Source organism: Sphaerodactylus townsendi, linkage group LG11, assembly GCF_021028975.2.
Source record: "Sphaerodactylus townsendi isolate TG3544 linkage group LG11, MPM_Stown_v2.3, whole genome shotgun sequence".
In the NCBI taxonomy this organism is placed as follows: Eukaryota; Metazoa; Chordata; class Lepidosauria; order Squamata; family Sphaerodactylidae; genus Sphaerodactylus; species Sphaerodactylus townsendi.
The window spans coordinates 41,914,502-41,938,072 of record NC_059435.1 but is presented as its reverse complement, the minus strand read 5'-3'; the positions used below and the strand labels follow the sequence as shown (position 1 = coordinate 41,938,072).

Genomic DNA, 23,571 nt, shown 5'->3' with positions numbered 1-23,571 from the left:
GTAATATTCTGACAGAATTCTGGATGATGAGGATGATCAGGGGCCTGGAAATAAAGCTTCACGAGGAAAGGCTGAGGGACTTGGGAACTGAAAAAGACGTGGTTGAGGGGGAGGCCCGATTGTTCTCTTTAAGTATTTGAAAAGTTGTCTGCAATCGCCAATGACTTCTTGTTTTGTGAATATTTATGGTAGCTGCAAAATACTGTTGTGTTTATTCCTTTTTTCCATAGTTATGTATCGCTGCCACCAGGAATTTAATTTCAACCCCCTTTTTAGTTTCTCCTAAAGTAGTATGTCTGAGCTCTAAAGCAGTTTTGAAGGTCTATGTGGTCCCGAGGAAGTTACTAGTGTAGGATTTGAGTTTAAATTGAACAAATCAAAATTTTGTTTATATTTTTTCTTTAACTGAAAGTTTACATGGAATAATTTGCAAAGAATAAAACAATCTGAGGCAATAACTTCTGACTGAGGTGACTTTCACTTCACATCACTCTCAGTTCTTTATATCTCTGAGACCACATCAGACTTTGACTCCATTTCTAGTCTCCCAATATCTTCTACCTCTAAATCTTTGGACAGTTTTGTTCTTTATATAACGGTAGGATGATAACATACTGATTTCAGTTTACTTCAGCCCCTTCTCACTCACAGTTTAGCAAAGCATGACTGTCTGTACAAAACCCTTCACAGCTTCTCTCCAGTATCAACCAATCACCCCACTCCCTCATCCCACTTTCACCCCTTTCCTACTACAACTTATATTAAGAAACACAAACAGCCATTTAAAATAATTACAGCTGCCTAGGGAGGTGGTGAGCTCCCCTTTCTGGCAGTCTTCAAACTACTGCTGGACAAACACTTGTCAGAGATACTGTAGGCTGATCATGCTTTGAGCATGTGGTTGGACTAGATGGCCTGTATGGCCCCTTCCACCCATATGATGTCTGCTGCATAGTTAGAACAGCACTGTGGCCTCTCCGCACATGCAGAATAATGAACTTTCAATCTACTTTCACAACTGTTTGCAAGTGGATTTTGCTATTCCGCACAGCTGCAAAGTGCATTGAAGGTGGATTGAAAGTATATTATTCTGCATGTGCAGAAGGGGCCATAGTACTGTTCTAACATCCCCCAACATCCATATTTCCCATTAATTTGTACGATAAGCGGCACGCAGACCAGACCATGCAACTGGCGGTGGCGACAATCCTAACAATCCACTTTCACAATTGTTTGCAAGTGGATTTTGCTATTCCGCACAGCTGCAAAATGTTTTGAAAGTATATTGTTCTGCATGTGTGAAAGGGGCCTTAGTCCTGCTTACGCTCTTATTTTCAAGTTAAAATAGCATCCCCAGGATTGTTTTAAGGGCAAGGGACTGTGATTTGCAGAAAAATTAATACCATGCATATGACCAACTTTGACCAAACTTGCTTCTGTTAGCGAAAGCAGGTTTTGTTGGATCCCTATAAACTCAGGACACTTTTAACAGTCCAGGACTTGGGGGGGGAGGAGGGGCTTCAGGGCTCTGAAGGAGGGCAAACTGTTTGATTTCCCCAGGTAAAGCCCTTTGAAATTTAAAAAGCATGGCGGGAAAAAATGCTATCTGGAGCTTTGAGCTCATCTTCCACCTTCAGGGAATGCTTAATGTTAGGCACGTTTGAAAATAGTCACATGTGGTTGTGCCCGAGACCTTGGGCACCTCCTTACTAACGCTAGCATTGAAAGGCGCGTTATAACCGCCTCCTCCTTCTCCCAGCAACGGCTGAGCCCCAACAGGCGGCCTCGCAACCTCCGTGCTCCTCCAGGCCGGGAAGGCGCGCGGTGGACGCCCGGCCTGCCCCTATCTCAGCTCGCTGAGACCCTGCTGGTTGTGATTCCCGCTTTTGCGAAAAGGCCATCGCTTTGCCAGGCTGGGAGCAGCCTATCATGGAGCGGCTGACATTACAGCCGGGAGCCGCCGCGGCCATAGACGAGTACTTAGAATACAGAAGGTGAGGCGAAAAAAACTCGCAGAGTTACGGGGCATGTAAATAGCCGGTTGTGGGAGGGAAATGGACGTGGAGGCTTGTCTGCGACTTCCTCATCAGGTGGAATCGCTCAGCTTTTTTCGATTCTAAAATCAGAACCCAGTCCTACATGCCTGAGACAATAATGGTACAAAACTGTTCCCCTCTCTTCTGTAGCTTGCCCCTAAACACTTTGGGATTGGAAAGAGGGCCTGAGAGTTAGGGCGCAGGAGGATTGCCCCCACCGCCAGTTGCGGTGTCTCCGTGCCATTTAACGTATACATTAATGGGAAATGTGGATGTTGGGGGTGGAGATACAGAGATACGGAAGGCTGAGTCTGTTTCTGTTCTCCAGGCGGACATGTGAGTTCTCTCCCTTTAGAACAACGGGACAAGAAAAAGTGAAAATCTCAGGGCGAGATACATCGGGGATGGTTGCCTTCCTGCAGGAAAGGCAAAGATCGTGTGGAAAGCTGCTATTGCACATACGGGAGCCCTGCTGGATCGGCCCTGTTCCCCAAAGCAGTCAGACAGATTGTCTGAAAGGCCACAAAGAGCAGCAAGGCCTAAATTTCCCTTTTTTGCTGCTACCCCCTCAACTTGAATTCAGAGATACACTACTTCTGAGAATGGAAATTCCATTTACTCACAGTGGATGACAGCTATTGATGGATTTGTCCAAACTCCTCTTAAAGTCAGGCACCTAGACATCTTTACAAATTGTGACCGGCCAAACAGGCAAAATGATGTCTTTTTTTTCTAGGACTAACTTCTGTTGGTGTGAACTAAACAGTATCTTCATGGACCAGAACAGAGATTAAGTCATAACTTTTGTGCAGAATTAAGTGGTTTACATATTTTAGTTATTGATTATAAAATATGCGATTATCAGTTCACTTTTAAACAGACTTAAATCCTTCTAAGTGTATTGAAATCAATTTAGAATGGCATAGCTTTATTTAGGATTGCGTTGTCAGTTTCATAATGAAAACCTGTGAGTCTTGAATGTATATATTTTTACAATGTAGATTTTAGAGTGGAGTTCTCAGGTACACCCTCAGAGTAAACTATTTTGGGAATATTGCATACAATTTATATTAATAATAATAATAATTACATTTATATGCTGTCCTTCCCATTACAGGCTTATAACTTCCCCTTATAACTTGAGATCATAGACCTACTACTCTGTTTCCCCGAATATAAGACATCCCCGGAAAATAAGACATAGTAGAGGTTTTGCTGAAGTGCGAAATATAAGGCATCCCCCAAAAGTAAGACGTAGCAAAGTTTTTGTTTGGAAGCATGCCTGACGAACAGAATACAGAAATATAAGACATCCCCTGAAAATAAGACATAGCGCATCTTTGGGAGCAAAAATTAATATAAGACACTGTCTTATATTCGGGGAAACACGGTATGACCAGTCTAAGAAGAATAAGAAGTCTCTATATTTTTCTGATTTTAAACATTGCTCATTTTTTTTCACTTTCTCAGCGAATTACAGCCTTATGTGTGTTTTATTCTGCATTATTAAAATGTCTTTGAGTTTATTAAAAACAAAGTATTGCTGGAATGAATGTTTGTTTACAGAATCGTAGGTGAAGATGATGGAGGGAAACTCTTCACCCCTGAAGAATATGAAGAATATAAGAATAAGGTGTTACCAATACGTTTGCAAAACAGATTATATGTGAGCTGGAGATCACCGACTGGGATGGACTGTAAACTTGTGGGCCCAGAAACTCCATGTTTTTGTACTCATAGGTGAGAATCTGAGTGTGTCTATTCTGTACACATGTCCCTTTTAAAAAAAAATGCTGAATGTCCATTCAAATCCTCTTTTCTGGAATAGTGCAGTGTTATATGTTTGAGTCTGAATGGAGAGTTGAGAGTACATAAAATGAAAGTTTTCAGTATGCTGAAGGTATCAGGCTAACATGCAGTTCTTATTAAATTTCTCAAGTAGACCCTTGCCATTATAATGGAGGCTTTAGGTTTGTGACTCTTTTTGTATTTTATATATTTGTTTATTGCAGGAATATAATATTGGAAACTATCTTAATAGGGCTCTGCTTTTGGATCAAGAGTGATCGGAGCTGACATTAAAATGTGCACTGCCGATTAATCTGCATGATAAAAAACCACTCCTCTCCCCCCAACTTCTCATATGTTGCATGGAAGAGGGAGGAGGAAGGAGTTGTGCTTCATGCTGAGCGCAGGAGACAAAATTAATATGTCTCTGAATTTTTAAAATATTATTTATTATAAACAAACTTAGTTCTGTGACAGTGCAATCGCAGGGTGGAGGTGCGAAAGGGCTGTGGAGGTGGCATGCCCCTGTGTCGGCTTAGATGCCACCTCATGCCGGTGTAAATTACATTTACACCAGTGCAGGGGCCTTTAGGCTAGCATTGGGGAGCTGTGTGGCCATGTGGTATTGCATTATTGCATCGCCACAAACCTCTTTGGAGGTGGCGTGGCTGTGCCAAGCCCGCCCATCACTCATCTATCTCCCCCGCTTGCTCATATGGATTGGGCTGTCAATTCTTGTGGGACTTGTAAGAACTTGTGTGAGGAACTGCACTGGGTTTTGGAGATATTTAGAAGCAGCAGGAACTCCTAGTATTATTGGAGCTCAATACTGAAGATCATTCCTTTCTCTACAATCCTCATGTATACAAGAAGGTTTCTGGGAGGAACAATCCCAAATAATAGCTGGATAATAAGGCTTCTTAGTAAAATATTGAACACCATTTCTTTGATTACATTATTTTCCAAAGGTGATAACTGAGTCATATATGTGTACTTTCCCCCCCTTTTTACAAACTTTCTCCAGGTATAAACAACATAAGACAGACTTTGAAGTGATTCCAAAAGAACGTCCTATTTATGTACCTTGTAGGGTGAGCCGATGCCCATGCAGATCTTATCACTTTGTGCCTCTTAATGGTACTCAACCCATTCGTTGTAGATGTAAACATTTTGCTGAACAACATAGTGCAGCCCCTGATTTTTCATGCAACTCATGTAAGTGAGATTGGATACATAAGCATGCATTGTATTAAGAATGTAGCAACCTTTTTTTTCAAAATTGTAATTTTTCATAATTGTAATTGTGTGAACTTATGTGGGTTTTATGATTTCTGATTAAAATATTTTGCAACTAGAAAACTCATGTTCAATTTTCAGCATATATTTTTAAAATGCAGTCTATTTGCAGAATTCTATATGTTCTGCACCCAAAAATTTGTTCTACACCCAAAAATTTGTTCTGCACCCAAAACTGAGAGTTTGAGTACTGGCTTTATGAAGTATGTCCAAAAGAGATAGTGACTGTTCTGGTTTCATGTCTGAACTGGAGTGGTCTTTTTGAAAGCATTCACACAGTGTCACTCCCTGATTGCCTGCTTTCTGTTTTCCCCCCTACTTTGCAATCTTTTTGGAAGGATTGCTGTCAGAGTATCTTTTATCACTATATGAGCAAGGTTGTGCACATTTTTGCAAATCCCATCCACATTGGTGCTATTTTCTTTGGCTCAGTTCTGCAGTTACCCCATTCCCCAAACTCCAATACTTTTGTTGCTGCAAATGCCTCTGCATTCACAGCAGTCATAGGAGGATTGCCACATCATGGAAGTGTTTCTCAGAAGGAAGGTAGTTGAAGATGTCAGTCCACTCGACTCCGTTAAATTTTTTTTTTCCCCAACTAGGTTCCAAATGTTCAGGTTTTCACAGTGGCTTTACTTGTGGATGTGGGCAGCCAGCATATACTCACGAAACAGTGGTGGAAACTAAAGAGGAGCGGTTAGCCCAAGGAAAACCTGTGGGGAAAGATGTCCCTTTTGCTGCAATGGGAGGACTAACTGGCTTTAGTTCGTTAGCAGAAGGCTACATGAGACTTGATGACAGTGGGATAGGTAAGAACAGAGGACCTGAGCTTTTTGTACTGCTGATGCATCCAAAGCATTTTGGAGAAATCTATCAGATTACTTCCACGTGATTTCAAAATATTAATATACTTTCAGAAATGTCACAGGGATAACCCAAAATGATTTTTGCATAATACAGAATTGTGGCATGTATTATCTATTTTTGTATGTATCATACTGCTGTAACTAATTTTCTACTTTTGTAATTCAATTTTATTTATTTATAAATATTTTTATCCATCTTCTACAGAGGTCTCTAGGTGGCTCATATCATGCCTAATACTTTTTTTGCATTGATTCAAAACTTTAGGCCTAGTCTTATTGCATTACTTATCAGATGTTTCATGCTGTTAGATTGGACTGATTTACACCATGTAATCCACCTTGAGTCTCAGTGAGAGAGAGGGGTGTAATTATTTTAATGTGTGTGTGTGACTTTAAACTGAGAGCTGAGTTGGAGAGAAAGGGGGTGAGAGGAGGATGAAAGAGTGATATGATTGATTGATTCTAGAGTGTGCATGTGGGATATTTTTAATCCATCTTCTACAGAGGTCTCTAGGTGGCTCATATCATGCCTAATACTTTTTTTGCATTGATTCAAAACTTTAGGCCTAGTCTTATTGCATTACTTATCAGATGTTTCATGCTGTTTCATGCAGGAGGATGAAAGAGTGATATGATTGATTGATTCTAGAGTGTGCATGTGGGAGGGCTGGGTTGGACTGGCAGAAGGTGTCAGAGAGAGAGCAGAAGGTGACAGGGTTTCAGAGTGAAAAGACTCAGGCCCCTTCCACACATGCAGAATAATGCACTTTCAATTCACTTTGCAGCTGGGTTGTACTGTGCGGAATAGCAAAATCCACTTGCAAACAATTGTGAAAGTGGAGTGAAAGTGCATTATTCTGCATATGCGGAAGGGGCCTTAGAGTGTCAAAGCTCTAGTCAGAGGGTCAAAGCTCTGTGAGAGAATTAGTTAGTGTGTCAGAGTGTATACAGAGAAAGTCAGAACCTCAACAAACTGTTAGATAAAATAAAGACAGAATGTCTGAGAGAACTATGGCCCCTTCTGCACATGCAGAATAATACACATTCAGTCCACTTTCACAACTGTTTGAAAGTGGATTTTGCTATTCCACACAGTAAAATCCAGCTTCAAAGTGCGTTGAAAGTGCATTATTCTGCATGTGCGGAAGGGGCCTATAAGAGAAAGCTGTCAGAAAGTGTCAGAGTGAAGTTATGTTGAGTGAAGTCCTCAAGGTATTTGTTGTCTCAGTTTGATTTTGTTTTATTTTATAAACATTTTTCTTGAAACCATGAAGATACCTATCAGTTACAAATCATAATGTTACTTTGAAGAAAAATTAGAATCCAGCCTGTTTTCCTTAGGGCCATGTAGGTCATCCAGTTTGCTTTATAAGCTCATACATACTACCAAGAGGAAATAAAGGTTGGGGTTTTTTTGAATTTATATTCCTGTTGGCATCTCCCATATGGGGAAAAATTAAGGGAATAAATACTAGATGGCACCTATTATATATTTATTTATAAAGGAAAAAAGTGGATATTGCATTTGGTGGCTGTGGGTGGGATGGTTATTGCAGTGAGTCATAAATGAACTAAATAAATGTTTCTGCTGATAGCACCAGATTGGGATTCTTCTTCAGCCCTAATGCCTCATTCTCAGTGTGATTTTTAAACATTGCATGAAGCTACGTAGGTGATATCATCCAAAGATTTGGAGTTGAATGTTGTTATATTAAAATTACATCTGTGGGGAAATCATCTTGCAAGCCCCATTTCTGCTCACATAGGCGCTAGGATGTTCTGTGGGCTTCATGATTCATTGCCTCGCTAGATTCCTCTTGTTCCAGTGTAATCACTTCTCTCTGGATAAACCTCTGTTGCCATCACCTAACCTTAAAGAGTAAGGTCCTGCTCAAGAGTTAGCACCCTTAGTTGTGTTGCCATTTAACAGCTCAGCCTTGGTTTTGAATCTCCTGCTTCACTTGTTGCCTTGTTCTGTTCTATATAAGAGTGCAATAAAATATAAAACTTAGAATAAATCTCCTTCAGCTTTCCTATATACAATTATATATATAAATCTAGTGTATAAACATATTTCAGTTAAATCACAAGGTTTTCTCATCTTGAGCTATTTCTTTGCTAACTTCACTTTAAAATAGAAAGACATATCTATCTGCTTATATTTTTGGCTATTTTTATTCTTCATCGGTATCCTTTATTTAAATTATTTATTTATTTATTAAATTTATTATACCGCCCACCCCCTAAGGGCTCTTTAATAGACCTATTTGTTTTTAATATAGGTGTAAACATTAGCAGTATCTGAAATCCCCATTTTGTAACTGATGTTCAAATCAGGCCATTAAGACTGTATAAAACTATTATATTTCTTCAGATTTCACTCTTGCTTAATAACCTTATTCAACAGCCAGTATTTAAATTTTTAGCCTTGCCTTTCTCCATTAACTATAACTTTTTTACAGTTGTGGTGACCTGCTTGTGCTTTTTTCTTATTTTTTCCTTTAAGGGTCACCTTCAGCTCAGTTGTTAGAATCTCCCGTTACCAACACAGACCACCCTTTTTTAAGAGCACTTCAAGGACCTTCTAGTTCCATGCAAACAAACTTCCAAATAACAGATGGTAATGAGATTACTGTGTTTATGTGTTTTAAGTAGTCATTGTATGACCTGACTGAATATACTATACTGCATTTCTAGGCTTTTTAAAAAGTTTGTTTTAGAAGAAATGGTGCCTTTCTGCTGAAGACAGATATGTGGCCAGATTTTAGCTCAACACATGTTTGAAGTGTGTTTATCTGTGAATCAATCTATGAAATGGCGGGGTGTGTGTGCAATCTTAAACAGAACTAATAAAAATACTACTCAGGTATATACTGTGGGCACTATAGGAGACTAGAATGCTCAGCTAAAGTGCCGTACTGAGCAGTAGCGTTTACATACACATTAAAAACGTAAAGTATTCAGGAATTAATGTGTAACAAATACAGGAATGTTTTGTCCACCTCACAGGGGAAGTGAGGCACATTTGCATGTGTCTTGGTAGAGTTCATAGCCCAGAAACCCCCAAACAGCCAGTTGATTCCAGCCATTGACAGCCTTCAACAATACATATCATGTAGTCCTTGATATTTTGAGATCTTTTGGAACTGATGAATCTCTTGCTGGGTTTACTACATAGCTGGCTCCTAATACATTAGTTGAGAAGGGGAGGATGTTTTGTGAGAAAATCTACTGTACTCCGTAGGGAACAAGGGGTGTATTTTTTTTCACTTGCAGTTTGTCTAGGTCTAGGACATGGCTTGTGAGTTGTGAGTTGAAAATTTGCTTGTAAGGTTTTTGGCCTGAAGGTTTTTTGCTTTGCTGTTAAATCACAACTGACACCACAAGGTTTTCAAGGAAAGAAACAGAGGTAGTTTGCCTGCCTCCGTATCATGACCCTGGTATCCCTTGAAGTTCTCCTATCCAAAAACTAGAGCGGAACAACCCTGCTTAGCTTCTCAGATCTGACGAGATCAGGCTAGTCTGGGGCTATTCAGGTCAGGGCTGAAATATTAGGAATGAACAATAATGGCAAATCAAGAGCTTTATTTAGAAGCATTCCCATTGGTGTCAAGCATCCAGTTTTAAGATTGCAACAATATTTTAATCTTACCCTACAAACATGCTGGCTATAGATACTATTGGAAGACTAGCTATCCTCACACTATTTATTTGCAAATTAGTCCCTTTGCTTTCAATCATATATTCTTCCAAAAAATTTGCTTAGTATTTAATTAAAATGAACCCCCCCACCTAATAAAATTAAAAATACCTTTAACAGCAACAGATTTTTTTTAAATTATTAAGGAGGTGCTAGTTCAGCAATGCAAGCTTCCAGTTTAAAGAGACCCGAAGAAGATGACATGGCTTATTTTGAAAGGCAATATCAGGAACGGGTATGTGATTTCATACATTATTTAAAACATAAGCAGTTGTTTACTATCTTCAGACATTTTTCTCCTCTTGATCACTTTGTCAAATGTACCCAGAAAAACTATGCTATACTCTTTCTCATGGAAAGGTGACAAGATTTGTGAATTAATCCACCATTTCCTGGACCTTCTTTGTTCTAGAATGCCCTGCTTGGGTGCTAGTGCCTTGAGGACCGAACTAGGTAAGCACTGAGACCCAAGCAGAGCATTCTAGAACAAAGAAGACCCAGGAAATGGTGGATTAATTCACAAATCTTCTGTCATCTTTTGGTGAGAAAGAATATAGCATATCAGAATGAAATATAGCAGTGGAAAGGAAGGGGTTGCAAGTTTGTCATGGTTTATCATAAAAGAAGTGGCTTTTGAATTCCAATTTAGATTGAAAAATCATGTCTTCTTATTGTTATTTTTTTCTTGAACATATTTGAAATGATTTGCTCCTTTAGATTATTTAATTCTGTGTTATGATACAGAAAGCAAAAACAATACAGTAAAAAGAAAACCAAAAAAAACCTTATACTGATAGGCTAGAATAAATAATTTGTTACCAGACAGAACAGTGAATGATGATAAAGAAAACGTGTTAGGAACCTTTCTTTAGAACTGCCTACCAACTAAATTTTACTTAATCAGTTGGACATTAATAAAACTGAAAAGCAAATGCTGCTGGCGGCTTTTGAAAGGTGGGTCTGTTGTTAATATTTTCATTCCTTGATATGAATACATGATAGGACAAAGGACTTCAGAATTAACCAGCACTGCCCTCAGTCTCAGCCCTACCTATCAAAATTTGCCTGGCTTTTTAATCAACAAATGTTTTAGTTGATTAAACTGTTCAGTGACTGAAAGGAGTAGAATCATGAATCCACTCATGTATTTGACAAGAAGACATAAAACGTTTAGAGCCATCTCATTTTTTCCTCTTGCTTGGAGAGTGGCTTGCAGAAAAAAAATTCTCTTGCCCCTACTGTCTCATTTGCACATCAGCCTCCTGATAACTTGTCGAAGTCCTTTTCCATGCTCTGTTCTTGTAGAACTTCCAGGAGGCATTGCACCCAGAAGCCTCATAGAAGCATTCTGTGCAATTCATTGCAGTGTTTGTGTAAGGCTGTAGCCCAGTCAGGCAAAGGAACAAAACTAGTGCCAGTGCCTCTGAATCATTTCTGCTCACTGCTATATATACAAATTGTTCTTTGCAAGGTTGCAATCCTGTATTCATTTTAAAGTGACCTTATTGATTGCCTAAATAAGTTCAAATAATGAGAAACACTGGAAAGGGTCTAATCACTATGTAGAGCTTTCCATTACGGAGTAGTGATCTCTGTTGCTGGTGGGGAGGTGTTTCCTCATATTACACTTTATACCTCTTCAGAATAGTGTTGATATTCGCTCATGCTTCGACTGCCAAATGGTCAATAGCAAGTAAGGAGGCAAGATGCTCAGAGTGGACCTCCAGTGGAGATTGACACTTGATTGAATGTTGAGAAAGAAGAAAACTGGCTTGAGTGCTGTGTCTGCTGCAGCGAGGGCCAAATAGAGTGAGATTTGGCAACAAAAAAGGTTTTATTAGGCCTTCTCTAGGACATTTTCATTTCAACTTCTGTCCAGGACAGCTTACATGGTTTCCCTTCCCCGTCTTCTTATCACAATCACTGTGTGAGGTAGACTAGGTGGAGTGCCCATTGTTGAAATGACATTTGATGTTGTAGTTCCTAAATTTTCCTCTTATTCTTACAGCTGAAAAAAGAGAAGGCTGCAAAGAGGGGGAAAAATGCAGTGCAATCAAAGAACCCATGGCAATAAGTACAACAAGGAATTCATCATGTTGTTTAATCAACATTTCATATGTTTGTCTTAATGGTTACAGTATGTTTGTATTTCTGTAATGATTCTGCTGAATTGAATGCAAATAAAATGAAATGCGTAGTATATGGAACTGTCTGTTCTCAGGAACGAATGTGAAATGTTAGTGAATTAATTTGGTATATTCTTTTAAGATTATCCTTTATGCATACAACTTTGTTCACACTCAGCCAAATACATCCAAAAACCAACTGCTAATTTCAATTACATTCATTTAACTAAAGTCATATTAGAAGTAGCAGTATAGGCCGTTTCTTACTGACCGGGAAGTATGCGCTGGCGGGAGTTCTGCTGGCGTGCTTGAGCGAACCTGCTCGCACGCAAAGCGTGCAAGCGAAGCGAAGGGGAGGCCGGCAGACGGCAGGCGGCTCCGCACGGAGCCGCCTCTGCGCCCTCCCCCGCCCCACTCACGGTGTCCTCCTCGTCGCCTGCGGGGCGTCGCAGCCCTGCCCACGCTGCCCTCCGACCCCTGGAGGTGGGAGGACGGTGAATGTGGAGTGGGGAGCTTCTGACGCCCGCAGCACGGCAACAATGAAGGCGGAGACGGGAACCAGCGTCTTCCAGCGGTTACGCGCACCCAGCGCCCGCAGGGAAGACACTCCCTCCCCAACAACAACCCTTTAAAGGGTTGTTGTTTAGGGCGGCTTGACGCCGCCCTGGGGGGAGGGAAGAAGAGTCAGGTCGCCGCGCCTGTGCGAACGGCGGCCTGGGGGCGCCTTTTTTGGCGCCCCCAGGCCGTCATAAATGGGCCGTGCAGAAACGGCCATAGTAACAATGTATTTTGTCATATTCAGCCAAACCAGAAGTTGAAGTGATAGATAGGAAGCTGGTTTCTGTGATCACTCTGTGTTTATTAAATACAGCAGGAGTCCTCAATCTTGTTAAGCGTATGGCATTTCTGGAACTTTGAGAACAAGAAGAGAGTGCAGTCACAAAATGGCTGACAAAAAGTACAGTGAGATTTACTTGGGAGTAGTTTTTTCAGTCACAAAAACATTTATGTGCACACAACGCCCATCTATCAATGCACTGTCTGGAGCATGGGTCTGCAACCTGCGGCTCTCCAGATGTTCATGGACTACAAATCCCATCATCCCCTCCCAGCATGGCCAATTAGCCATGCTGGCAGGGGCTGATGGGATTTGTAGTCTATGAACATCTGGAGAGCCGCAGGTTGCAGACCCCTGGTGGAGGAAGAAAGCAGCTGATGTGCATGCATATAGAGCTGCCAACAAGCCTGGAGAAAAATGTTCTGCCTCTTTAATAGCGGCTTAATGTGTGTAAATGGGCAGCTGAAATTTTTTTTGCCTTGGAAATCAATATCACCTGAGATATAAACTTGTATTAGAAAGACAGGATATTTCCCCCCAGGAAGTTGGCATCCCTAGGCCACAAACATGCTGTGTTGCTGAAAAAGTCCACAGAAACTACTCAGTCTTTATGTAAGTAAAACAATTAAAATTTTACAGTCTCACAAAAATATAATATTCTCATAACGCAAGTGCTCTTGGGGAAAATTGGCATCCCTAGGAATAATTGATTTATACCACAATAAAACATGTGACTGAAAGGAACCTAACTCTACAGTCTATATGCTAACAATATGCTGCCAACAGCTTTGTAAACACAGCTTTAAATCATCTGCTGTGGACACAGACATTTCAATAAATATTTGAACAATGTCAGCAATCTATAGTTCTGCAGAAAAGCACAACTTTGTAAGGCTGAAACCCTGTGAAAATTCATGCCATGGAAAACAAAATACATATGCATAATGTGTGGAAATGGGCAGCCAAAGCTTTTAATGACATAATTCAGCAAATCACATCTCATTAAACTATTAATGGGACAGATCTGTTTCTTCTGGTAATTAGTAACCTTAAGTGCACATAAATCTCACCTTGTAGAGCATTACTAGAATCTGTTTATTAACAAGTTGCTAAGAGAGAAGAAGGCAGCTTAAAAGCTTTTTAAAAGAAACTTCATGAAGCAATACTTGAGCAGTAGTTAGCGTTTTGCTTTGTGGAGGTATAAAAGGCTCAGTGAATTCATATAATCTGAGGCTCATTCCTCACATGCAGAATAATGTACTTTCAAACTGCTTTCAGTGCTCTTTGAAGCTGTGCGGAATGGCAAAATCCACTTGCAAACAGTTGTGAAAGTGGTTTGAAAACACATTATTTTGCGTGTGCGGAAGGGGCCATAGAGTTAAAAGAGATTGCAAGGGCCATCAAGTCCAATCCCCTGCCATGCAGGAAGATACAATCAAAGCACCCCTGACAAATCAAAGCACTCTGTTTAAAAATCTCAAAAGAAGGAGAGTATTCCACCCTCCAAGGCATTGTTTTTCACAGTTGAACAGCCCTTACTGTCAGGAAGTTCTTTGTAATGTTTAGGTGGAATCTTTTTTCCTGTACCTTAAATCCATTACTCCTTGTCCTAGTCCTTACATCCTTGTCCTAGTCTCTGGAGCAGCAAAAAACAACCTTGCTCACTCTTCAACATGACATCCCTTAAAATATTTAAACATACCTAGCTCCCTAAGCTGCTCCTCATAGGGTATGGAATCCAGACCTTTCAATTCAATGCAAGTGTATGCTTGACACACATTTGCTTGTGGATAAATCCCATTTAATCAAGTTAAAGTTCTGAGGAAACATAAATGGCAGCAGCAAAGGCACTTGCGGGGTAAAGATAAGAACCTGAAGGCCTATCTCCTCCCATATGAACCTACCCATCCACACTTGTCATCCCTGCAAGCTCAACTTTTAAGTTCTCCCACCATCAGACAGATTTACAACTTGAGGAAGGGCCTTCTTGGTTGCTGCACCAAAACGCTACAACTGCCCGGAAATTTATCATTTCCCTATACTTGTCATCCACCAGCAGGCAAAGACTTTTAAATCTTGTTTGGCATACCTTCATTAATTTTTATTAGTCCACCTCCCTGTTTGTGTGTTTCTTATGTTCACAAGTGTTATTGAATTGTTTTAAATATTGCACATATTTGTATTTTAAATGCTTTTTAGCGTTTGAAACGTTTGCTGCTTTGAGGACCTGGATCCTGAGATGGGTAGAAAAGTGCCACGGAAATAAAATAAAACAAACCTGTATTTATAGGAGTCCCTTCAGAATTCAGTGGAAAGTCCTCATAAATACACGCTCACAAAATGGGAGCTACAAATCTTAACAAACTCAGCAGGTGTCGAAAACCTTTGGGCAGCCTGCCTAAGTGTAGGCAACAAACTCTTTCCATTCCCCCTCTAGTCGGAGGAACATGCCGCGCGTCTTTCAGTCCTGTCTTCAGTCCCTCAACACCCATGCAGGACTTTGTTCCAGTCGGTCACTTCTGCTTTTGGCCCTCCTTCTTTCTTCGGTTTGTGATGCTCAGTTGGTGACAGAGAAAAAAGTTAGGTAAGGTAACCGTTTCAGTTGTCTCCTAATATGGTTTCAGTGGAGCTAGTTCTGTACTCATCCGGGTGTCTGGATTTAAAACAACAACGCGAGGGTTAAATAATAGATACCTAAAACGCCGACGGCCCGAGTGTCAAGGAACTATTAACTTAGACAGCCGCCCGATCTATTTAGCAGTTGAAAGATGCTGCACTTAATAGGGCCTGTTCCAGTACCCGGTATTGCAACCCCTTGAGCTCTTAAGTGGATTCCGCACAGCTGCAGTCGTTATAAATGAACTCGTTTTTCCCCAAAAGGGAACTATCCCCCTTACATAAACAACCACCACGGGTAGCAGTGAAGGGACTTCACGGGTGAAAGGGGGGACACGAACATTAGCACCCAAAGGTTTGCGAAAGGAGGCGGCAGAGAGTCTGCGCAAGAGGCGCCCGGCTCCTCCTTTCTCGTTCAGCCGCGCCAGGTCACGCGCGCTTTAAATAGAGGCGGAGTGGCACATGTTGGGTTTTCAGGAGGCCGCCTGTGGGGATTGGGGTGTTTAGCCAGTGGGGTGTGTGGCCATCTTCCCGATATTTGTGGGGAAAACCCCTGTTTTTCTTCGTTTAGGACAGGGGGGAGTTGGGAGTTCTTTTGTTGCTTCAGAGCATCCCGGTTATCAAAACTGGGGAGTAAAAGAAGAACGTGGGGAAGGTAAAGAAATACGCTCCCCCGTCCCCAGCCACTTTTTGCAGGGTGTGTGGCTTGAAACTGTTCAAACGGCTTTTGTCAGTTTGAATTTCGCGGACGAGTCCCATCCGCCTCCCCTTTTGTGTTTATTTCAATTTTCAGAGGTTGGAGGCGGCCGGGACTTTGCTAGCTTGTGGGCGAGGCAGTTGAGTCGCGTCGTTGTTCTGAGTGTTTCGCGTCTCAGCGAGTTTATATTTTAGGGAGAAGTGTTCAGGCCTAAGAGTGACTTCTATAAGGCTATCTAATATTTTAGTTGAGGTAAGCTTTGGATCAGGCGGCTAACCCTTTTGGCTACTGTGAAAACTGGGTTTGTTTTAACGTACTTTTTCTTACAGCAGTTCATCAGCACTTTTATTGCAAAGTGTTTTTACTAATTTAATAGCAGAAACAGCATTGTCTTCTGGGACATTTCGCCCCTCTCTAGATATAATGATTATCCAGTCATTTAATAAAATAAGCAGGGTAGGGGAACCTGCAAGGACTAGGGTGGGTTACCTCATTTTCCCCCTCAGCTGGAGAGGTGTAGTGGTTAAGAGCAGCGGACTCTAGTTTGGAAAACTGGCTTTGTTCCCCAATTCTCCCTTCTGTGTGACCTTGGGCTAGTCACAGTTCTCTTAGAACTTTATCAGCCTAACCTATCTCACGAGGGTCCCTTCCACACCTGCAGAATAATGTACATTCAACCCACTTCCACTATTGTTTGAAAGTGGGTTTTGCTAGTCTCCCTACTTTTGCTGACAAATAAAGACTGAAAGGCCAGCCAGATTGTTGTGAGGACGGCTGAGAGCATTTGTTTCTTAAAGATTCTGCTTCGGTTGATTTGGGTGTTTTATCTGCCTGCCTGCCTACCTACCTACCTTCTACCTTCCATCTATCTACCATCTTCTATCTATCATCTAATTTTAGATTTTTTTTGCAAACCTTGGTCTTTTTTAGGTTTGTAGAAAAATCCGTTTTTTCTCTCTACAGCCCCAGTCTCCAGATAAAGTATTCACACATTTGGCCCTGGTGGGAATTAAATATATTGATTGACAATAACTCTTTTAAAACTAAATGTACTGTGCGTGGTTTTAGGCACTTTTTCCCCTCACTGATATATAGATAGATCCTTGGGACTAAAAAATCCCAGCACTTCAGTTGCTGTGACTTTTAGGTGCTTGCCATTCTCAGTCATGAAACTATTAATACTGATATTCAAAAAGTTGTAAAACCTGTTTTATGCTGAGGGCACAGGATTAGTCTGTGTAACCCGGAACTGTCTGTTATGATGGGCATTCCCTCTCCAGGGCATTCCCAAGTCAGCCATGATAAACTTAAAAAAAATTTTTTTATTAAGTTTTCCAATCAGTCTACAGTCATCACAAACAAATGAAAACCAAACCTGAGAAAAAAAGAAATAAGAATAAAGAACCACCAATAAGAAAAAGAAACAAAGAAAACATTTCCTGCATACATTTCTTAAAATGAGATTGACTTCCTACTAGAGTTCTAATTTACTTAAATAATTATTATAGTTTGGTTACGTTTCATTACAGATCTTTTTAAAATTATTAATATTCAATAAGTTAATTAACTTGCTTGAGTATTAATATGCTTGTATCTTGCGACCATTTGATCATATTTTACTTAATTTGTTCTGTTTCTTTTTCTACTTGTAATAGCAACTTATTTTTAATTGAGAAGTTTTCCTCTTTACATAATACCTTTTATAATTCCATAAAGCAGCTTTGAACACTGTTTCCTCTTTTCTGTTCTCTCACAACCTTGCAAGTGAAGCTGGACTGAGAGTTTGTGGGTTATTCACTCTCAGCCTAACTTACTTTGCCAGAATTTCCTAGAGGATAAAACAGATGAAAGAAGGGTGAGGTTGTATATCTTTATGGGTCCCCATTTTGAAGAGCAGTGGAAAACATTTATTTTATTTCTTAAGTTTCTATACCGCCCCATCCCTGAAGGGCTCTGGTGTTTATTTGTGTGGTGTTTATTTGAAGTGGTGTTTATTTGTAGTGGTGTTTATTTAGTTAGATATTTAGTGTGGTGTTTATTTAGTTAGATACTTATATTCTGCCTTTTCACACTGTAGGGACCCAAAGTGGCTTGCAAATCTTCCTTTCTCTGGTTTAACCTCACAGCAACTTTCTGAGGTACATTTGAGAGAAAGAGTAGGAATTCTGAGAGAAAGCTCTTGGTTAAGGTTAAGGTTCCAAGACAAAGTAGGGATTAAAATTTGAGTCTGCAGTTTGTATCTGGTATTTGCTGATATAAGATGTGGTGGCAGCAGCTACTTGTTTAGATCATTTTAAAAGGGGATTACATTACTTTGTGGAGGGAAGGTCTATCAGTGGCCATGATGGTTAAATGAATCCATCTGATTAGCATACATTGAATACTAGATTTAGGACAATTGGGGAGTGCAGTTGCCTTGGTTCCAGCCTGGTAGGCTTCTTGGAAGCATTTGGCTGTTCTCTGTAGGCAAATAGGGTAATGGGATAGACTGTCTGATCCATCACAGCTGTTGTGCTAATTCTAATATAGTAGTTTTCTTTTGTGAAACAAACACCTTATGGAGGGAAAGTGCAAAATACAGGTGTATTTTTTCAGGAAGTGCATGTAAAGAATCATTGTGCAGTAACCTTGTCTCTTGCACAGAGATTTTTCTTGTATATTCCTATATAAATTTCACATTCTGATGTAATATGACTTTTTACTAATATAAAAAAATTGTGCTGATGTTGGCCCAAGTTATGTAATAAGTTTTACTAGGACCAGCCAAATGTCACAAAATAGATTGCAAGCTTCAAGTTTTGTAGAACACTTCCGCAGTCTATATATTTAGTACCCCCTGGAAAAGAGGATAAAGGGAGAGAAAAAAACAATTTGGGACAGGATGCGATAACTTCTACGTCCAAAGCCTAGACTCCAGAATGTGTTACAGTCTTGATTGGATTGCTTGGTTTTATATGTAAACAGATCTTGGTCACTATCAAGATTGCTGAGACAAAGAAGAGGAAAGAAAATGTTCTCATACCTTTTGGTTGAGCAATGAATCATACAATAAATGTAATTTCTTATTAGAAACTAGCGGGGCCCGGCCACACGTTGCTGTGACTTATTGTGGTGAAATGGGAAAGGAACAGTAGCAACAAATCAATTGCAGAGGCCAGCGGTATGTGCTCATGCAAACACGCAGCCTGATACTGTGCAATGTCATTGATGTGTGTGCCTGCATTCCTTGGGGGGGGGGAATGGAAAGGCACACCTCCCACACATCTAGGCTTGCTGGTCATGATCCTTTACCTGGGAGTAAGTTTGGTTGGTGGCAATGGGTGTCGCTTCTGAGGAAACCCTCTGAGGGGCGCAATGCAGCCATTCAAAGTATGTCACAGTTGCTGTACCGAGCTTACTCCTGAGTAATGTGTGCCTGGTTTTCTTAACTGTAACCACAATATTCTAGGGTGCCTGACCCCTCCCTCCCGTCCCTTGCATGTTGCCCCTCACTCTCTTCCCTCCCTCACTTCTCTTCCCTTGCATGCCACCCCTCCCCCTCCTTCCCTTCCCTTTTCCTCCGCTAGGGTGGGTGGGTTATATCAAGATGCTGGGGCCCCTGCCTCCCCTCCCTTGCATGCCACCCCTCACTGTCTCTCCTCTCTCACTTCTCTTCCCTTGCATTCCTCCACCTCCATCCCTTTCCTCTCCCTCCCTCTCTTCCCTTGCATGCCACCCCTCCCTCCCTCTCCCTCCCTTCCCTCTCCCTTGTGTGTATGTGTTTCACTTCCACTCAAGTTACTGCCTATGTACTGTTTTCACTGCTCATCTCTGGCCATCTGAGTGAACATTTTAAGCAGCATGAACATTCTAAGGGTGACAGTTACACACAGGCAGCTGCATGTCCTTCACCATAGAGCGCCCGGAAAAAGGCATTTTACCTGGGCCAGGTGTGAAATTTCAGGTATGTGAACATCTAAAAACACTCTCACCTGGCTGACTATAGTGGCTGGGAATTTTCAGAGGAATTGGCCCAGCAGTTACTGAGTTATACTATCATCAACAAAAACACTGTTAGCTTTTTATATATATAGATAGGGTAAAAGCTGTTGCTGTTTACAAGAAAATTGAAAATTAGTACCAGATGCCAGTATTTTTAGCAAACTTGTGAAAAAACTTTATACAGTTCTGATTTTGCTGCTAAATGCATCTTTTTCACCTAGATATACATGTTGCTAGCATCTATAGAAACCAGTCTGTCTCTGTTAACCATATGTAGCTTGACATTTGTTCACAAGCATATACCTTAACATCTTGTAATTTCTTTTCTGGATTGTGGAAGCTGATGTTACTGATTCCTTATTCATTGTCAGAGTTGGCAAATTTGCAAATAGGTCCTGGAGGTTGTTGGAGAATTAAAACTGATGTTTTTTTTAATCTCATCAGTATTCTATATGCAGACACTCAATTTTAAGAAGGTTAAATCATGCTGAAGTTTTATTATTGACAACAAAAGGTTATTGTTCTAACAGGTAATTATAATGCTTCTTTTCCCTTGGTCTACTCCAAAGAGAGTAGAAGAATATTACATCTTTTGTGTTTAGTCTGAGTGACTCATCTAACTGTGAATGGTTTCCATATTTCAGACTCTGTCAACATGGAGGAGGATTCACTATGTGATAAAGGTATACATATGATGATTACACCTGTTTTTCTCATTCCTGAAAGCTCAATTTGACGTGAATTCCTTTCCTCCACAGTTGAAAATGTAATTGGCTGCTTTGTGGAAGATGCAGTAACATTTTGGGCCCAGGTAAATTCAGGCTTGTGGGATGCAGGAGAGATATTTGATTGGGGGAGGATTCAAGGTCATTCTTGCCAAACAGATTGACTGTACTATCTCTAACAGGATTCTTAATTATTAGATGTGAGTTCAATGCTATATATAAATTAAATTTACAGAGCTTGATTTTTGGCAGTATTCTTTTTAAAGTAATAAATGTAGCTGCTTTTCATGTGAAAGATATGCCTTCATTTCAATTTATGCTATTCAGAACATGAATAGACATCGCGACATGTTGGACATCACCTGTGCTCTAACTGAAATTTGTCCTCAAGCCAACTCAGTTTTTGGTAATCCTGATCTTTCCAAGGTAGGTTCTTATGATTTCTTCATCTAACTAAATATAAAAAGGTCTGTAGACACTGTTTGAAACTCCACCCCTAAGCAGATGGGCAGCCCAATCCAGTTCTGTGTCCGAGTGTCTTAGAGGGCTGTGGCAACCACTTGTTGGCATATTTGCCCCTCTGCCAGGGTAAATGCCCCGGGAAGGACAAATCTGCTGGCACGGACTCAGGAGTCACTTCAGCCTCCCCCCCCCCCCCCACCAATCTGAATTGGGCTGTAAGGCTTTTTTAGTGTGCTTGAGTTACTCCTGATTTTCTGGAGAGTTAATCCACGTGCATTGGAATCAGTTTGGGCAGGGTTCTTCTACACTTCTACCCCCCTGTACATTTTTAGTGTTGTGGAGTCAGTTTATTTTCTTCTGTATGTGGGTTAAATAATGAGGATTTTCAAGGAAAGGTGGTGTCACAGTACCCCATTATTTTTTTTTTAAAGGTCCAATAACAGCAATATAACACTGATGTCACAGTGATAGTTTAAGCATATACTCTGAATTCCCAGCTTTTATTTTAAAAGTATGTCTGGAGCCATTTTCCTTTCAGGGATACAAGGAAAAAAGAAATAACTCTGAGAGGAAGGGGGATAGAGACTGTGACGGAGTGCAGTTACGTTAATTATGTGCAGTTATGCTGCACATAAGTGCAGTTACGCTAATGCCTGATTTTGGTTTGAACTGCAGGTTTATGTGCAGTTACGCTAATGCCTGATTTTGGTTTGAACTGCAGGTTTATGGTGGGTGCTTTTCTGAAGATAAATGCTGGTACAGATGTAAAGTGCTACAGGTTATCAATCATGAAAAGGTAAGGAAGAATTTCTGACTCGCCATTTTTTATGATGTTGATATGATACTACTTCATAAGTAGATTAAAGTACTGCTGAAAAGTTGTGGAGGTCTTGTATTCAAGCCCTAAATGATGTAATTCACACTAATGATCTTTGATTATGTCTTGCATTGGTTCTCCACTGATTAAAATGAACGTTGATTTCAAGTGATAGTTTTCAGACTGCTAAAATGAAAGGTTTTTTTCCTTTTATTTTTAATGGACTAATTTGAGCAGAGTTGCTTCCTCTTTAATGTGCAGTTTACTTAGAAATACATAACATCTTTGGTGGTGTTGGCCTCAGAATCAGATTCAGTTATCCATTTAGATCAGGGATCCACAGCCTTTCTGAGTCTATGGGCACCCTTGGAATTCTGACATAGCATGGTGGGCACAGCCAGAAAGGGCTGCCAGAAAATGGCTGCTGCAGTTACCTTTAGTTGCTCAGTGAAGATCATTGTATTGTGGTGGGAGCTGCTGCCAAAGCAAGGTTTAAAAGAAATCTCAGGCAATCAAATTGCCAGTGACAAATCAGAACCCTTGTTGAGCAAAATCCCCCCCAAAAGCCCACTTTCTAAAACCACTTGGCAAACACTAGGAAAGATTTCGGCAAATTCCATAGTTCCTAAGGCACCACACTGAGGGTCTCTGAATTGGATTATACCTGTGTGCAATTAATATTATACCTGTGTGCAATTAATAATATGTATCTTCCACAAGTAATAAACTTTTCTTTTTAATTGCTATAGTGTCAGGTATTATATATCGATTATGGGAACTACGAGACTCTTAACCGGTCACAAATAGTAGAAATACCTGCGAACTTGCAGTTTCCTAGTGTGGCCAAAAAATACAGATTGTGGGGATTACAGATTTCAGTTAATCAAGATTTGAATCAGTTTGACCAGGTGAGCTTGTCGTTTGTTTTCTATGTGCCTATAAACTATTTAGTGGTCAAGCCACTTTAAAAGCAGGGAGCAAAATAACTTAATTTCTTATGCTTTATAGTAGCGAAATATAGTGTGGAATTTTGGTGTCCTTTTAGAAATGTTATAACGCTGATATTTATTTTCACCCTACATTTTAGAAGTTATGTGTAAATCGTTCCTGTATCATTTTGATATGTCATTCAGCGGAGTGTTTGTATTGCCAACAAGGATGATGAATCAATACAAATGAAATGCCCAGAACCTGAACAGAGAGATCCAAGATGTGCTCTTTATCAGAATTCCATTAAATGACTTATTTTGCTTTTCATATAACTGGTTGTTGCTTCTGTTAACTACATATTAGGAACAAACAACCAAACTGGATGTGATGGTGTCCCTGGGGAAGCAACACCATTATGTAGCTGTGAGTTCCCATTAGGAAACTTTTTTTCAGCAATGCTGCACAGACCCAATTCTGGTGGGGATCAGCAAAACCACACAGGAGGAAGAGTGGAACTTCTCTGCAGAGGTCCTTCTCAAAATCAGGGGCATATGGTGCTGTGGAGAGGATTTCAGTGGGAATTCACTACTTTGAAATGACAGCAGAAACGACGGCATTCTTGGAGACACTGTCACATCTAATTTGGCCAAAAGTCATACAAATTGATGGAAGCCTCAATCTTGACCATTGTAA

At 40.5% G+C, this 23,571-nt stretch overlaps 2 protein-coding genes across 6 annotated transcripts in view; both read left to right on the top strand.

The window, feature by feature from the left end:
* The first annotated feature begins 1,737 nt into the window (after window positions 1-1,737).
* Window positions 1,738-11,886, top strand: FAM221A (family with sequence similarity 221 member A). 2 transcript variants are annotated; one of them, XM_048511839.1, is made up of 7 exons: window positions 1,738-1,994; window positions 3,603-3,776; window positions 4,849-5,039; window positions 5,723-5,929; window positions 8,493-8,606; window positions 9,833-9,921; window positions 11,695-11,886. In XM_048511839.1, the coding sequence occupies exons 1-7, from the start codon at window positions 1,930-1,932 to the stop codon at window positions 11,758-11,760; spliced, it is 906 nt and encodes a 301-aa protein (XP_048367796.1). In that variant the 5' UTR covers window positions 1,738-1,929; the 3' UTR covers window positions 11,761-11,886. The 2 variants fall into 2 exon arrangements, with proteins under 2 accessions (XP_048367796.1, XP_048367795.1); XM_048511838.1 differs by lacking the exon at window positions 1,738-1,994 and adding an exon at window positions 2,281-2,372.
* A 3,286-nt stretch (window positions 11,887-15,172) lies between these two features.
* STK31 (serine/threonine kinase 31) overlaps window positions 15,173-23,571 on the top strand; it is a 38,623-nt gene continuing 30,224 nt past the window's right edge. Inside the window, exons 1-6 of one of the 4 annotated variants that reach the window (XM_048511446.1) lie at window positions 15,173-15,234; window positions 20,589-20,627; window positions 20,703-20,755; window positions 20,997-21,095; window positions 21,853-21,927; window positions 22,698-22,856. In XM_048511446.1, coding sequence (XP_048367403.1) covers window positions 20,600-20,627; window positions 20,703-20,755; window positions 20,997-21,095; window positions 21,853-21,927; window positions 22,698-22,856 — 414 coding nt within the window. In that variant the 5' untranslated portion in view covers window positions 15,173-15,234; window positions 20,589-20,599. Of the gene's footprint in view, window positions 15,235-15,729; window positions 15,922-15,951; window positions 16,216-20,588; window positions 20,628-20,702; window positions 20,756-20,996; window positions 21,096-21,852; window positions 21,928-22,697; window positions 22,857-23,571 lie in introns of those variants that run through there. The other 3 variants (XM_048511444.1, XM_048511445.1, XM_048511447.1) reach the window with 3 other exon arrangements.